General features: G+C 35.1%; 1 protein-coding gene across 4 annotated transcripts; it reads left to right on the plus strand.

Moving 5' to 3' along the window:
- Positions 1 to 1,579: 1,579 nt before the first annotated feature.
- Positions 1,580 to 14,892, plus strand: LOC103707786 (uncharacterized). 4 transcript variants are annotated; one of them, XM_008792439.4, is made up of 11 exons: positions 1,580 to 1,857; positions 1,997 to 2,091; positions 3,126 to 3,183; positions 3,631 to 3,825; positions 8,627 to 8,703; positions 9,221 to 9,303; positions 11,329 to 11,380; positions 13,112 to 13,180; positions 13,983 to 14,069; positions 14,149 to 14,210; positions 14,291 to 14,892. In XM_008792439.4, exons 1-11 carry the CDS (start codon positions 1,740 to 1,742, stop codon positions 14,376 to 14,378), a joined length of 984 nt encoding a protein of 327 aa, XP_008790661.3. In that variant the 5' UTR covers positions 1,580 to 1,739; the 3' UTR covers positions 14,379 to 14,892. The 4 variants fall into 4 exon arrangements, with proteins under 4 accessions (XP_008790661.3, XP_008790662.1, XP_088563113.1 ...); XM_008792440.6 differs by lacking the exon at positions 3,631 to 3,825 and having other exon boundaries at positions 1,614 to 1,857; XM_088706987.2 differs by lacking the exon at positions 13,112 to 13,180 and having other exon boundaries at positions 1,615 to 1,857.
- Positions 14,893 to 17,812: the final 2,920 nt, after the last annotated feature.

The following is a 17,812-nucleotide window of genomic DNA, read 5'->3' on the forward strand; positions in this document are numbered from 1 at the left end:
AACTTAGATAAATAAGTCTAGAAGATCCCCAAGTAAATGATCATTTTTTTGCATATGTTCATTAAAACAATATTGGTAAACTACGATGCATATCAAAATAATTAATTAGTATCAAATATCAATAGAGCTGAAAATATATTGTAAATTCATAATCTGATGGGATAATGACCTAATCGTTTGAGTTAACTTGAGAATCGTTTGATCAAAAATAATTTTCAAATTATATTCCTTGTGTAATTAAATAAAAATAATATAATATCACTTTGAGGCTTGAAAGATAATCATGTAGATTCAATCTAATTACTAGACAAGCTCATATTATAAATCAGGCAAGGCAACTCTATGTACCTGTACTCAACCTGACTAAAGAATGAGTTGGTAATGTTGATTCAGCTAAGATTAACATCTCACTATGCCTATTCCAATTTACCAGACTTTCTACATGATTCATATAGATAGAGTCAAGAAGTACCAACCCTATCTACAACCAAAGGAGCCCTCAGAGCCCTTTGCCCTTCGATCCTAGAAGAAATTATATCATGCACCATGTGCACCCCATGGTTGTGCACAATACCAATCAAGTCGTCTTATTTTTATAGCCCTATTCATCATATGCTTCTTTCGGTGTTTGGCTCAAGGAAATTAGATGATTTAATTAGTTTGGTGTGTGCAAGATATAATTTACCATGATCCTAGGTGAAGGGGAGAGCATACCTACCCAATTCCAATAAATCTAAACATGTTTGATTTACAAATTTCCACAGCTCAAGGAGGAAGGCAATCACCATAAACCCTTTAAAAGCTCGTCGAATGGGCACATCAAGCACGACACCAAACAAGCATGGGCTTGGAGTCCTCCCTCTTAGCTCATACCCTTGATGAGGTCAACAGGGATTCAACGTTTGTCCGAACCCAAGTTCGAATCACCCACACTCTCTTTCATTTTTCTAATGAAAAATAAAAAAAAAGATGATGAAAAAATACCTTATATTTGATTGAATTTTTTAAAAAATAAAAAAATAGTTTTTTCAAAGAAATAAAAATTTTATATAGGAAAGAAAAATCTATATGGAATATGAAAAAATGCAATGAAAATTAAAATATTTTTTTCTACAAATATTTTTAATCTTTTAGATAGGATGTGTAAAAATCTTTTTTTATTAGAAATATAATAAATATTTTATATAATTTTTCTAAAAAACAGATGCTCAACTAAATATAAGTTATTTTGAAATATACTATATTTTTATGATAATCAAATATATAAAAAATATTTTTAATTTTTTAAAAAAATATTTTAGTGGAAGAATTTTTTTGAATAAATGGGATGGTTCATACATATTTAGTACGAACATATTCTATAAAATTAAAAAATAAAATATTATTTAATATAATCGAAATAGCTAGTAAGCTGGTCCCAAAATATCTCCCGAGTACACTGCTGCAAGCGAAAAAGAATTCTTTCTGGAAACCTGAGACCTATATTATGCGAAGTCCCAAAGTTACCGGCTTTTTTTATCCTTTGACCTTCTGCAGGCCGCAACTTTTTCCTGGTTTCGAGTTCCAACGGTTCGCGTCTGTCCTTTTCGGAAGTCAAACTTCCGAAACCGCCCGTCGATGTCTTCCAAGCAATCATGACTCCTCATTGTTGTTTGGCTCCGGTGAACTCGAGAAATATTTATAAAACTAGACCAGAGTGAGAAGAGGGAGAGAGAGTTTTTAGGTTTGGTTGGTGAAGGATGGCGAGGTTTGATGGGTTGTGGTCGAAGAAGACTCTGATCGGCTTAGTTTTGGGGCAGTTCGTCTCGCTACTCATCACTTCCACTGGCTTCTCCTCCTCCGAGCTCTCCAGACGAGGTTGTGCATCTTCTTTAGCTGATTTGATTTTGGCAAACGAAAAGGAGACTTCTTTTTCCACCCTAAATCAAATATTCCGGTGTTTTAAGCAATTACTGTGATAGTTTTGAATGTTTGTTGATTGGTTTATGAATTTTAGGCATCAATGCTCCGACGTCGCAATCGTTCTTGAATTACTTGATGCTCGCGTTCGTTTATGGTGCTTTCGTGATCTATCGGAAGCGACGGCTCCAGGTGCTGTGATCTCTCTCTCTCTCCCCCGTCCCCTGTTCTTCTCTTCCTGTTTTCTTGATTCCTTTCTTCAAAATTTAATCTTGGGACAATGTTTTTGTTGGCTCTATGTGACTCTATTTTCTTGGGTTTCCTTCCTTGATCAGAGCAAGCATATATCATAAGTTCTCCCTTTTTTTTATTCTATCGGTATTCTTATAGTTTTAATGATGCTTTCTTCTCCTTTCAGGGAAAAAAAATGATGTTTTCTTCTTTAATTCATGAAAGCTTATGGCTTTACATCTTCCTTGGTTTTTATTTGTTGGTTTCTTATAGTTTTAACGTGTATGAGGTCCATTTAGTAGGGCAATCATTTGTTGCTCTTCATTGATCTCATTCTGTAACCATAGCAGGGTGATCATTTGATATGGAATGCATCACACTAATGCTTCACCAACCTCTTTGACTTGTCCCAAGTGTGAACATATTCTACATATTCTTAAAAAGAATATTCTGTATAATGGCATCGTATGCTGCTAGTTCCTTTTGTTGAAGCCCATATTGGATCCCGCTGATTGCTGGTCTTTGTGAGCACTCTCATTGCTTAGCACTCTCATTGAAGGCTTGTGCAAGTTTAATGTTTTCAGTCTCCTCCATCTTCACTATATAGATAGGAAAAAAAGATTATTCTCTTTTAAACATGCGTGATGCTTTTGGACATGTTTTGCGTATGTTATCCAAACAGCTCAGAGTAATGAATAATGACTTTATCCTCTCACTTTATTGAAAGAATTGTTCCTTATAGGTATGCTGATTCTCAACATCTTAAAGGTTTGTAAAGCTCACACATTTGTCATCATATTTTATAATTTGGGGAGAACAAATACTGTATGTGAAGCTTTACTGATACGATCAAAATTCAAACTTATTTCATGTAGAATGTTGGTAATCTCTTTTGCATTGATTAGTGCATATCGGACTCCATGTTGAACTTTGTAACGTTGTAGCTCCTGTCATATGGTATTTATGAACGTTCTCCTGTTTGTTTTCTTGTACAGATAGATTGGTATTACTATCTGATGCTTGCAGTTGTTGATGTGGAGGCCAATTTTCTTGGTGAGTATATGTTACATGATGGTCCTCAATGCAAGTTGGCTTTGACTGGATAACGGTGCTTTTCTGATGAAAACCATCTGTTCATGGGACAAGTGTTCAGTTTCATGATACCATGGCTTAGGGAAATGAGTACCATTTGCTCTTCTTTGATCTATTAGATGAGTGAGCACAGTCGAGTGAATCATGTGCTTATGACAAGTAGTTAAATTATTGTGATTATGATTGGTGCTTTTCAAACAACTCTATATTTGAAATTGATGTCTAATCAATTCCAGAAAATTTTATTCTTGAATGGTTGTATCACTTGGGGTATCGGTTCACTGCATCTACTTTATCTTCTAGATATTTACCCAGTTTTCTAGCTTTAAGTGAAAACTTAATATTCAAATGTTATATGATTAGCTCCTTGCACCATGGACAGCTTAAACATGCCTTTTTTATGTGTAGTGGTGAAGGCCTATCAGTACACATCTTTGACAAGCGTGATGCTTCTGGATTGTTGGTCAATTCCATGTGTTATATTTCTTACCTGGATGTTCCTGAAAACGAAATATGGACTCTGGAAGTTTGTTGGTGTGGCCATCTGTGTTGCTGGTCTTGTGTTAGTTGTATTTTCTGATGTACATGCAAGTGACCATGAAGGTAACTAGATGTTCTTTATGTTAAATTACTTGCAATGTTTAACAATCCTATGCTCATAATAGAAACGGACATTTCTTCCCCCTGTTTTAGAATGATTATTGAGGACTTCCATATCTTGTGCTATAATTGGCAGTCTCAAGGTTCTAATCAAATCACTAGGTCTACACTTTTGCTTTCAGAATTTTAATTGGCAAATTAGAAGTTCTGTTTTTTGTAGTTGCATTTGCCTTTATTTTGGTCAATAATAGGACTTCAATATTTAGAACTTTTTCCCCTAAAGTCTCACAAGCTACTCATTTATCCTTCAGCTTTATTAGCTATTGCCTAGCCGTCATAATTTGTATTGTCTTCTATCTATTAGAATTTAGGATCATCGGTGATGAATTTCCATGCTTGAAAACACCTCCCATCAAGTGTGTTTGGAATATTAAGGGTCTATTGGCCATTGCTTTTGTTTTCTTCAAAAACATGAAGAAAAATGATCTATACTGAACAATATGTATGATGAAACCATTCTGCTTTTCGAGATTGTCTGCAAAAGCTTTTGGAAGCAAAGATGTACTGCTTTCAAAAAATATGAAAATAAAAGCAAAGAAAAAGAAGAAATTTTATGCAAATGCTATCTTCAACGTCAATCTCCATTCGGTTTTCACTTATTTGTAGAAAAACAAAAACACAACTATGCCAAATCGGCCCTAAATTAACTCAATTTCTCATGCAGTGTAATCATGTCCGCAAAAGGTGGTAATCATATGTGGGAATTGGATTTATTTGAGATACATATTCTTAATTCTTTCTTTCAAATAGTTCAATATATTGAATACCTAAGGTTTTGGGTTGAAGTATGACAACCACATGAAAGTAAGATACTGTGATAAAGATATTTCTTCTTGAGGTCAAAGTAAAAAAGGAACTAAAAAGCTCTAAATTGTTAAATACGGTATCTTTTTCTTTTTTGAATAATTGAAGTTCAAAAACTAGATGTTAGAGTAGAGTATGCCCTAAAAGCCTTTTTTATGTACATGCACACATTATATGGATAAATACATGGTTTAGAAGAATTATCTAAGTGATCGAAGTGTTTACCACTGGGAGGATCGAATATTCCTAAGTGCTTGAAATATGTTTTCATTTATAGGTGCATCGCACTTATAAGATTGCTAAGGTGTAAGTGACTGCATATATATATTTCCTCCACCAAGGTGTTGACCTTGCACTGATTTTCTAGTTTTCTATCATATTGAACGGTCAATATAACAAACCATCTTGGAAATCACTGTTAAGGGTTGAGGTATTGACCAAGTTGCATAGCTTATAAGTGGTCTCTTGATCTGAAGGACAGGACGCTTCACTATACTTTGGATATCAGTAAATTTGTGACCAAACCCATGTACCGGTAATGGTATCCTAGTCTATATCTTTTATAGGGAGCATAGGGATCTACTGGATTCGGATGCAAGTGAGGGCGTCCAACATAAAATCCATCATATGATATATCCATATTAGAGCAGAGACATGGTCAAGCATATAAGACCTGAGCCTAGGCAGTTACTTAACTTAAAGTTTTAGAAATAATTGTTTTGATAAAATTATATAATTATTTTAAAATGGTTTCATGTGAATGGATTTTTGTTAAAAAAGGTATCCGACATGGTCTAGATTTTTAATGAGCAATGATGTCATATGACTAAGAATTTGATAGTACATTAGTTTTCAAGGGTTATACGAGGACATTGGAATGATGGGAGACTAAATTGCAATAAAAACCTTGAGCAGGAACAAGATGACTAACTAGTTTCATCCTGATTCACTGATGGAATGATAATATGATATGAGTTCCATATCCCTATGCCAAGCCACATTGCTAATGTGTGATTATAGCGGACCTATAGAGATAGATCATTGGTGAGCTGAGTTAACCTATTTTGATAGTGTGTCTAGCATGTGCCATCTATCTCCAAGTTAATTGGAATAATATTCAAACTATTTGTTCTCTTAATAGATAATCTTTAATTGGATCAAAAAAGGTCTGGATATGATTGGAGAATTAATTGAACTATAATTGAGCTAAAGAAATAGCCTAAATATAGGTTTAGGCTAGGTCAGGTCAAGCAAGGCTTTGACCTAGGCCAGCTTGGAGGGCTTCCAAGTAGCGGGCAGCCAATCATGTGGGACCCCTCCTTTTTCCTCTCTTATCCACCATATAATGGTGCAACCCCTTGGGAATGCGACATCATATAGGAAGGGCCACCTAAGTAAGGGCCTCCCCTCCTTTCTTCTATTTGAGTCCAGCTAGAACTATTATGAGGCACCCCAAGGAAATACTGACGCTTCCTCCTTTATGTAATCCTAGAAGAGACACCTTAGGTTGGTGTGAGAAAAGAGAGAGGTGCGTGAGAGAAACCCCAGCATGAGGAAAAATAAAAGGGGAGAGAGATAGGGTGGATAGAGAGTTTCTTCTCCAAGAGAAAAAAAAGAGAGGAAGAGAGAAGAAAGCTTATTCCGAAGCAATAGAACAAGGTCTTCTTACAGAGTATTCCCTTAGCCTGAAGTTGCTAGAGATTCAAGGCTAAACAAGCCTTCAAAGAATAGAGCATGTGGATTGAAGTGGCTGTGGGTGGTAATTCTTAGAGTGATATCCGTTCGCGACCTCAATCATTCCATGGACGATTAAATCAATTTCAGATTTATCATTATGGAAAGGTATAAATATTTTAAATGTCGTATGCATGCTTTTTATGTGGAAATTATCATGAACAAGGATCTTAATATTCCACTGCAAGTCTCTAATATTCATCCACATGCCCATCACTAGATAATATATATATTCACAATATATGTAATATTAACTTCAGCATAAAATTGTGAAAAATATGTAAATAAAAGAACCTATAGAAGAAAAAATACTTTAAAATATTACATAGTAACTTTTCATGCCTTATTTAATTTTACTTTTTTTTAGATTTTGGTAAATTTTTTTCTTGATTTTTTTATTGAAATTTTGAAACTTGGAACAGAATTTCCAAAACTATCAAAAACTAAAAGCAAATTTTCATAGGCCCAGACAAAATTGAAATTGAAACCGAGTTTTTGAACCTTGCTTGTTATCTTGACTCGTTTGTGACTTGTTTATGCCTTCACATGCTGAGCCATTTGTGAGGGGGTTGAGGTGTTTAGGCTTTATATATATTGTTGGCTTCTTCTTTGACCGCTTAAGCTTTGGGGTTCTAGTATTAGTTAACATCTTTATTCGAGATTTCCATATCTCTTGGAAAGCCAAGAACTATGATGCCATCTCTTGCAGTCTTGCTCAAGTGCTCAAGTTTCATGTCATGGCTGGTACTTTAATGATTGTTTAGCTTTGTCATCTATTTATTGGTATGTGAATTACCATACATCCCCATATTTTGTTCATATAGACTGTGAACAATCTTGTGTTAGGTGAGGCTACAACAAATTTAGATATTCCTTGCCCTAACAAGATATACTAATTGCCTGTAAACTTTGTAAATTATATGAAATGAGGTTTTATGCACCGGCACAGCACCCAAAGCCGTAGTTGACAGGCATGGGTGTGCTGAGTTCACTATGATGCCAATCTGGTGCCTGGTGTTGTTATTGGGTCGGGAGGAGGATGCAAATATTACGGTTCCATACTAGGCCTACAAGGTGGTCTGCAACCTTGTACATACCAGTACGGCCTGCTAAATAAATTTTATTATGAATTTTGATATTGTATTGTTATATTCTTACCTCGATGGTGACCCTGCCATTATTGTAAATGTAAACATATATCAAGCCAATGCCCTTGCTAGTGAAGATGTATTCAATGTATTCATGTACTTTTTCTCTCAACACCTGATCTAACATGAACTAATATAAAACCAGTCACAGTTGAGAATCTCTTTCAAGTAAATCAGATTTGGACTTGCGTCTCATTTTTCATCTAACTAAAGTTGCATTTTGAGTTTATTGTTTCGGTTCTACTGAGTTTTGGTTATTTATTCTCTCAATCCAGCTAAATTTTATTTTGTTTCATTAATTGATAAGAATTTATATAGAGAGAACATATACCATGAATTTCCACCAGAAAAATCAAAAGCTAGTTCATCTATGATAAGATTTAAAGAGAGAAGGCTTCTAACATTTACAGTCAGAACCCTCTATTGGCTTGTTTCAATTAGGAACTATTCTCACCACCATTATTTCCATTACCTGTCACTTCTCCTATGGCATATGTTTGCTGATCTCAATATAATCCTATAAAACACCATTTGTTCCTTGATCTACGCTAAGGTACTGGTTGTAGCGCTATGATGTGATGACAAATTCAATATATACATTGGATATAACGGTTAGGATTGATTGCACCTTCCAACATTTTTCTTTTTCTCATGTTGATCAAATCAGAGCATTCTTTTCTTTCAAGTTATAAATCTGATGGCAGATTCTGACATCTCTAAATGGATTCACAAGTTTATTTCCTTTATAAGCTCATAAAACTGAGACAGATTATCTTATACTCTACGTAAGCTAGTAGGAGTACCCAAGTCATAGGGCAAATTATGATGCATACAGCCCACATGAAACCTATGTCTGCCAGAACAATGTGTACTTTAGCATGCTTAGCTGCAAGTAATGTCTGGAGTCTGGTCCTTTTTTCTTCAATATTGCTGTAGAAGTATGGTAAATTGTTAATTATTATCTAACATGCCATTATGATGTATACTTTAATACAAGAGGCAACAGATGCATTTTTTCCCTTCTCTCATATTTTATCCCCTTTTGTAATTGCTCGCAGCGGGGAGCAACCCTGTGAAAGGAGATATGCTTGTCATTGCTGGATCAACACTTTATGCAGTTAGTAATGTTAGTGAGGTATGTAAATTAGAAAACCTTCAAGATTGTGGTAATGATGAGCATTATCTAATATTGCTAACTTGTAAGCTTTTTGATTAATATGGCCTCTTGAACCAAAGCAAGCCATAGCTTTTTTCCCTCTTTCTTTGCATGAATTAAATGTCTGCAGAGTTTCTCAGTATTTACAGAAGCTTTCTGTTACTTTTTCTTTTTTAGACGTATCTAATAAAATAGTAAGGAGCTATATGATTAGCTTTAAACATGATCTACTGGATGCCAATATATAGTTAGTTGTGTTGTTTGTTAAAAGTGACATTACTTGGCACAATTTTTATCATCTCACAATTTTTTCTCAACAGTTGCTCAGTTGTCAAGTATTAGTATTGCTCAATATATTATTCTGCTGCTATTTTATGACAGTCTACAAAATAAAATTAGCTTTCTCTTTTAAGTCGTCGTTCTCACTTCTTGTTAACATTAGCCAAAACTATTGCTTCTCACATATGGGACTTAACATCTCAGTAACATTCTCCAGGAGTTTCTGGTGAAGAAGGCAGAAAGAGTTGAGTTGATGGCCATGCTTGGCACATTTGGAGCTGTTGTCAGTGCCTGTCAAATGTATCCTTGACATTTCAATGAATAAGTGATACCAGTGGAGGCTTGTTTGCCCCACACATTTTGTCACTCATTGAAGCATGTTCATAGAAAGCCTGCATCCATGTATAATCTTTGGATGACTATTTAGCCATAACTTTAGGGTCTTTGAAACATAACCAGTCATCATCTAGTTGCATCTCCATGTCATTTAAGAACACGCTTCTGAGCACCAATGTTTTTTTTTTCTTTGGTAGTATTTAACATATATGAGATAACAGGTAAATAGGTGTATCTAAATCCTGATTGGTTTGAACCAAGGTTCACCATCTCGGTACCAGATCTTGTACCGGTGCCACACTAGCACAGTGCCGGTACGGTATGGTATGAAATTTTTCTGGCATACCGAGTGTCAGTATGCTACCATGCGAGGTACCAGTACCGAATCGGGACGGTACGGTATGCTTCGTACTGTCCGATTCAGGCTAGCACAGCATACCATGGTTTGAACTATCACAATCTGATTTTTCCGCATAAGATTAAGGATGTGCTATGCTAACGAGCAGCCATATTAGTTTATCTGTCTTCTTGGTGCAGATAATCATATAATCTCGTATTCCTTTGGAGTTCTTATGACACTGCCTGAAGCATTACTTGAATTCATTAGTGTCAGCAATCGAGCACCTTTTTTATTTCTCTAAGAAGAGGATCTTTCTAGAGAAATGAATTTTTATGTCTTTGAGAAAATATGAAATTTTATATATAATGCTGGAAACTAAAGAGGTGGATATGTGCTGAATCCAGGAAGCATAGGACAAAGTCTGGAGTTGAGAAGAGGACAAAATGATAGCAATCTAATTAAGATGGTATGAGAATTTGCCACATATATCTTAGGGGGATGTAGCAAGGAGAGATGCTTGGCATTTTGTTCAAGAGTGGCTAAGGAAAGAGAGGAGAGCAGCATGAAGTTAAATGAGTAATAATTGCAAGGAAAGATTTGGAAAAGCTGGAAAGAAAGCCCTAGATTTGACATGATCATAGATTGTGTAATGTTACATCTGAGAATGATTATAAAATTTCATATGGCAAATTTTTTACTAATCTGAATCATGATTAGACAGCGTAGCTATAAATTGTGTTATCATTTTTATCTGAACTCTCTCTCTTTTGTGGAAGATCTCATAGTTCACAAACATATGACCATCTTATAAGTAAAAGGGTGGCTGAGAATTCTAGGATTCAAATTCATTGTCTTACATGCAGGTTTACATTTTTTATAAACTGCTTCTCATTTGACACTTCGACTTCTTTTTTTCTGCTTTAGGATGAACATAGGTACTTGTATTATCTGTCTCATCTCGACTCTTTTGAAGTCTAAGAGAATATTGGAGGGCTACTCCTTAGTTCCATGAGCTTAAAACTGTGACCAATAATGTTAATTTCCCTATCTACCAACTAGCTGTTTAGACTTAATTGCATAGCTTCTCCTGCCTAGCTTTGTACTAACCAGGAATCTGGAACCAATTTCTAGAAGTTGATGTTTGGTTGACCACTGTTTGAAAATGCTTGTTCCTTCCTAGAACCTTCTCCACGTTCAGTTAAACTGTTAAATTTCCATCGCTGACACAATGTTTGATGAGAAAAGATTGGATAGTCATGATGATGATGATACCTCATTTTGTAGATTAATATTCTTAATCTTTTATTTTATTTTTTTATTAATTATGATGTTTAGGCTGATTTAATGTTTATACTGGAGTTTAAGCTCAGATGAGCGGGGCTTTCTTATTTTTTTCTTTTATTTCTTTTATCAATTATGATGTTTAGACTGATTTAATGTTTATACTGGAGTTTAAGTTCAGACGAACTGGGTTTTCATGGGAAAGCCAGTCTGTAGAACTGTGAAGTTCATGAATCATGAATGATAATTTTTGCTTGGGTTTTCTGTCAATGAGAACCCTGATGAAACAAAGGAATTCTGAGATAATTGTCACCTTTTAATTTTCATAAGCTAAGCTCAATGTTTTCTTTCCTTAATCAATCTCCCAGAAGCATACTTGAACGCAATGAGCTCAAATCTATCCACTGGACGGCTGGTGCGGTATGACTCTCTCTCTATCTCTCTTACACTCACAAAGTGATTTTGTGCTGTTACCACTTTTATTTCTTAATCACTCATGCTGATTTCACTTTTCACATTTTTGATATATCTACTCTGTTTGCGAATGTGCATCTTTTCTTATGCTGGTGTTTTAAGCATATATGATGATTCTATGTCATTCTTTGTAAGGTTAATAAATTTGCTCTGAACACAAATTTTTATAACTCATGGTAAAAATTCTCAATTCTACTCATCTTGTTCAACACATTTGAGTAGTTCACACCTGCAACTTGAACGGGTTCTTAGCGAACTGTCAAAAACAGTTAAATAGTATGAAATATGAAAATATTCTAGACTGCTTTTAAATAGTTAATAAAACAATCAACTAAGATGGACTGTTATTCAGCCGAGAATCTTCCTCCTCATTGGATGGACATGGCACACTTATTGCTTGCTATTTGCTTCATCTTTTAACAGGATCCAAGGATGAACCTAATCCAGCCGAAAAAGATCTCATTGCTGTTATGGTGTAAAACAGTAAAATAAAAGATATTAAATTCATAACTTTTCATAAATTCATAACATCATGATTGGAAGATGATGTGGGAACAAACTTGAGGTCATCTGAGACAGTTATCGTAACATAGGAAAATATTTTTAAGCTACTTGCTAAGCCTTATTTGTTTGAACTTTAGGATTATTTATGATGCATACATCTAATCAAGTCGCTGCTCTTTGCTGCCACTGGGCCCCCGCTAGAGCACTAAATTCTTTTTTGAAGTATCCCTTTCAAATCCTTGCCCTCATCTGAATCCACAATATCCTATGCCCAAGCTTTGCAAGAACTAGATGCAATTATAAAAACTGTATTTCATTTGGCAGTGGTAAAGATCAATATGGTTGCCTATTCTACTTTACTCTGCAACTGCTACACCATTACCTTTCCCCAAACATAAGAAGGTACAGTGGAAAATGTCGCACAATTGCCTATCTGTTTCATCCTAGCACTAGTCTTGCGTTTAGTGAAATCTACTTTTTTCTGAGTGACTTTTAAAATATATTAAACTTAAAATCCAAAATAAACACGAGATTTAATTTTTCTGTTTCCCAAATTTGAACCAAGACATATGGTAATTGATGTATCTGTATTGTTGAGGTCAAACAAATGACGTAAAAGATGAGAATAAGAGATTCTAATACATTGTGGAATGGATCTTTCCAAGGAAATTTGCTAATCTTATTGTTTTAATTTGAAGTTGTTGGTTGAAAAGAATTAAAGCCATAGACCATGGCAAGCACAAGATTCCGATTTTCAGTGGATTACATTTTAGTAGAATATGACCAACATGCTGAATTTGACCTTTTACTAACACGACATATACATTACTTAGGTTATTGTTGTTTCTGCTTGTACTCAATGTTATAGTTCAATTTAGTTGTTCAGCTTAAGACAATGATGCTTTATCTTGCTGGATATATTTGTACACGTAAATATGCATGTCGTGGATGTAATGTATTATTCTAAGTTTGCAATTGCAGGGCAGTATTCCTCTTAGCTGTATGATAGTATTATTATATAGTTGCACCCACAATTTATTATAGTCTAGACTTCTGAAGGAGCTTATATATTCATAATTTGTTGAACATAGGGAAGTATGGTTGTTTCTGACTATACATTCCAGTGAGACTTTCAAATAAAAGAACTTAGGATGGTTGAACATTCGATTTCAGGTGCTACCATTTCTTGGGTTTGCATTAGCAATGTTCTTGTTTTATTCTACAGTACCGGTCATACTCAAGGTATGCTCAAGATTGTGTATGGATTTGGATTTCATAATGCCAATGATCTATTATGTAAGCAGAACTTTTAACTGATCATTTTTTTCAGCAATATAGATAAAATGTTTTCACACAGCTTGCTTGCAGGAATTTTGTTATAACATAATAATTGAATTTGCTTTCATATCTAGTGGTCTTTCTTCAGTCCACCAGACTGCATTTAGCAACTACCAGTAACTTTGGTATGGAATGGTTGGATTTTTTATTTTTTTTTTTTATTTTTTTTTTTTTTTGGGGGGGGGGGACACTACATGATAAAGTCAGAAAAAAAAGGATTATACCTTAGATCATTGCTTATATCGCAATCCTTTTGGGACAAGCATATATTTTTTTAGCAGTCACTCCTCAATTCAACAGGTCTACATAGTCTGTGATGTTATTTACATGTCGTTCTTACCAATTGTTTATTTTAGTCTATTTTATTTAGAGAAATATGGTGGAGGTTGCCTATCACCAGGGTTTGAACCCTGGTCATCTCCAAAGTGGAGAAGGATGCCAAGGAGCTGATATTGTCTTCCCTACCAGTTGAACATAAACATAACTTCTCCAGCAATATGTGTTCCTGTTTAAATCAAAATCAACTTCACTTTTGCTGCTTCTTTGATAATATTTTGGTTATTTATCAAAGGAATAAGTAGAAACGAACAAGACTGATAAATTATGAATAACTTGAAATCCACAAGACTGAAAAATTATTCTTTATCTCGCTCCTTTTCGTTCACTTAATAATTTATCCTTTTCCTCTTTCTTTCATAATCACAAGATAAGTGGATCGACAATGCTAAATCTTTCGCTGCTGACGTCGGACATGTGGGCTGTTCTAATACGCATCTTTGCTTATCATCAGAAGGTTGTTGACCAATCCCTCTGATATGCATAATAATTATTAAGATTAAAAGTTCAATGAAGTGAAATTGGCATCCCTTCAGGTTGACTGGATGTACTTCATAGCTTTTGGAGCTGTTGCAGTTGGCCTCGTGATTTATTCTGGGTAAATCACCAAAGTATTTTGCCTCTATCAAGTCTTCATGCAAGACAGACTTTAACCATTTTATGCTTCTTTCAATGCAGAGGCAGCAAAATAGATGCAAACATAGCCCAAGTTGCTGAGGCCAAGGAAGGGGATGAAGAATCTGTGGTGAACAATTTGGTTCAATGATCTGCTACTGCATCCAGGGACCCAAGACCTGGAGATGTTAAGCAACAGTGCTCGGCTTCTGGTGATGTTGCTAAATAGGCTCTCATTGTCGTAAATAAGGTTGCCAAAGAAGCTTGGATTATGCTTGAATATAATGACTGTGGAGTCCTCTATAGTACAGGAAGGATCCTTACTATACATCGATGAGGAGCAGATAGCAGTGGCAGCAAAGGCTGCTGTTGTATTATAAGGAATGGTCAGCATTTCTGGGGAAATGGATTGTGCCAGTTGTGTGTTTTAGGATCTAACACATCTGCCTCGTTCCATTTTTTGTCTTCTGGCTGGCCACCATGCCGATAACTACATTATGAGTTTGTGACTTTTATTGTATGATACATGTAGCATAACGTAGTTTCTTGCAAAATTGATCTTGCTTGTAATATACTTCTTTTCTCTTATACAGAAGGGGAAGGGAAGAAAGATCACTATTGTAGTTATTTCTGTTTTATGGGTTCAAGATGTGAGGTTTATTATATTTGATATATTTCCACTTAAATTATTGTTAGAACAAATGAGTTCTGTTAGATTTTCTTAAATCATGTCCTCTCCTACTTACCTTCAAATGTGCCATCACGTTTGAGACTTCTAAACTTTTTTGCACGCATAATACAATCTTCCAGATCTCTACTGCTCTTTTTTTTGTCACTGCAACTAGTGTCCTCTGGCTTAGCCAGAGTTTATTTTATTCTTTCTCATTCTGTCGATGCGTTCACTCCATGCTATATCCTTCACTACTCTTATATCATTGATATGAGTCGAATATATTAGATCTTTTATTTCTTAACCATTAATTTGAGCTTTATTTGATTCTCTTATTTTTAAATCTGGACTCTCGAACAAAAACTGATAACAATCGTGGTAGATGGATAACTTAATAGTTAGAAAATATTAGTGTCTTGTCCTTCTTAGAAAAATATTAGCATCAGTTCTTTCTGTACAACTTCAGTTTTGCAATGATATGTATTTTGAAAACTGAATTCGATAATCTCTTCAAGTAACATAAAAAGAATAAATTGAAAGAGGAGCAGCTGATCAACAAATTTCCTTTTTGACACCTTAAGAAAAACAAAAAGATCATGCTCAAATTGGAAGTCTAAGCTGGAACAGTAATAGCTGCTGAAGATTGAATGTTGGCTGTAGAATCCAAGTCCTTCAGCATGCTCTGCAGTTCAGGTTATCCTCAACAAAGTATCTTAAGCAAGATATCTTGGCAGCCAATCTAAGTGCGGTTGCATGACTATGGGCAACCATGACACATTCTGAAACCCTATCTAGATCTAGACAATTCCATCAGATACTGAAATTTTCAGTCCCATCTGTATAATATGGAATTATAAGTGTGGTCGCAGCCTGTCACAAAAAATCATGCCACAAAATGCGTGCCGGTGGACAAAAAATTTAGGTCATTTGTCTAGAAGTATGACAAAATCATCTCTAATCAAATTACTTTTATTGATCAAATATTTTCACTGACACAGCAGCATCCCTTAACTCTTGCCAACCTAGTGGCATGATTAATTTGGTACTTGGACTGCCAAAATCTTTCTGAGGTTCACAAGCAGTGAGAAATCGCCTGCTGGTATTTTGTTCCTAGCTTTGTGTAATGTTTGGAACTTGGAAGCACACAAGTGCATGCGTGTGTATAAATGCAAAGCAGAACTGATACCACTAAAGAATTAGCATGATAACATTTAACTGATTCCTAGGTGAGCCTCGTTACACAATAAAGGCACGTCATTTAAAATGTTTAAGACCCTCACCCCATCACTCTGAGGATAGCGTGGGAAAATTCGCTTGGTCTTCTCTTCAGCTGCGCTTGCAGGCATCCTGGATGACCAAAATAAAGAACAGAAACTGGGATGACGAGGGGAACTAGTTGAAGATGGCAACCAACAGAATAGCAACTGATTGTTAAACTTAAAAGGTAAATAACATCGTACTAGCATTCTGCACATGATTTTGGATATGAAGATATTCTTATTGTAAAATATATATAAATTAATATTTTTAATCCAGGAATCTTTTTGATTATAGAAGCTCAATTATAATCAAAACCGTTTAAAGAAGGTAAATTAATTTTTTTTATTTTGGTAGAATTATAGAAATTTTTTTTTTTCTATAGTGAGATTAGGGATTTTTTTTTCTATGGTGCAATTTTTCCTAAACCTTGGAGAGGGTAGACTTTCTCTCTTCTACCTGTTTAATAGGTGTAGCGATACGTTAGTAGCGAATATACTTATTATTAAAAGAAGTGTAGGTCTTGTAGACCTTTTCCTTGTAACAATAGAAAAAAGAAAAAAGCAATGTGGACCACCATGGTGTTAGACTCAGCCTTTTATGTTGCATATAATAGATAGATTAGCAATAAGGTTGGTGGAAAATTTTTCTGATTGATCTTGTGATTTATTCAATGAAAGAGGGAAAATGGCCAGTGCCCACCGTCTATGATGCTAGATCATAACTAGTTAGAACATATACAAGAGGGTGGCATTATTTTGCTTGGCCAAGATTAGCAATTTAAATATAAAAATTGATCTGCTCTTATACCTCTATGCTTATGCATTTGATGTTTCTGACCAAAATTTGAGCTCACTTTAGAGGATGTCACCAGAGTCTAATGCCTAATTAAACTAAACTGTCTGCTGGAATGATGGTTTTAAAACAAAAGCATGATTCTGGCGTTTGCCCTCTTTTTTTGATAGATCCACAATGAGAGAACAATCAGAAATATGAAAGCCGAAGTAAAAAAGGCATTTATAATAAATTAGGGAGACCTAATCAAGGAGTCCGGACACGGGGTGGGGTTATATCTTTCGTGCCAAAGAATGATTGATCTTCTTTTATGATGCCAACAATTAGATCTGCCTTGGACAAATTTCAAAGCACTCCAATTCCTTTCTTCCATCTGCCTGTGCAGATCTCAAAGTAGTTATTGCGCGATCCAATGATTGGCATCGAGAAAGATGGGGAATCATTCTTTCATATGAAAGATGCAACCCAAACCGTCTGGACAAATACAGGAGTTCGCTTCTATGCCCTTTTTTAAAAAATATCTTTTCCACTAAATCCAATCTCTATCATTAAATTTAAGAGGGGTAAACAGAAAATTTAGTAACTAACCAGGTCGGCAAGTTATTAATTTTATGAATTTTAGAATTCCCTGTCCCGCAATCAGATTTTCCAATGGCCTCCACTCCATCCGCCCCAATCTCACCAGCCCTTTCTCTCTAATTCAATTTTTTATTACCCATACAAAGAATAGTATTAATCTTTTAAAGCCACCCTGCAGATAATTTATAAAGAAGCCATCATGGTATGCAACAATAGCCAATACAGAGGTACTCAAGCCATGATCCCATGCAAGTTTTCTTTGGCATTCTTTAGCTGCCTAGAAG

The sequence above is a fragment of the Phoenix dactylifera genome, chromosome 11, assembly GCF_051530095.1.
Source record: "Phoenix dactylifera cultivar Ajwa chromosome 11, Ajwa_hap1_PhDact_Kaust_v1.1, whole genome shotgun sequence".
NCBI classification, from domain to species: Eukaryota; Viridiplantae; Streptophyta; class Magnoliopsida; order Arecales; family Arecaceae; genus Phoenix; species Phoenix dactylifera.

Excerpts from the sequence above, each read along its gene's own strand:
- LOC103707786 (XM_008792439.4), top strand. The coding sequence starts at position 1,740 with ATGGCGAGGTTTGATGGGTTGTGGTCGAAGAAGACTCTGATCGGCTTA. Across the intron at positions 3,826-8,626 it reads ACATGCAAGTGACCATGAAG|CGGGGAGCAACCCTGTGAAA; the intron begins GTAACTAGATGT and ends AATTGCTCGCAG. Across the intron at positions 8,704-9,220 it reads CAGTTAGTAATGTTAGTGAG|GAGTTTCTGGTGAAGAAGGC; the intron begins GTATGTAAATTA and ends AACATTCTCCAG.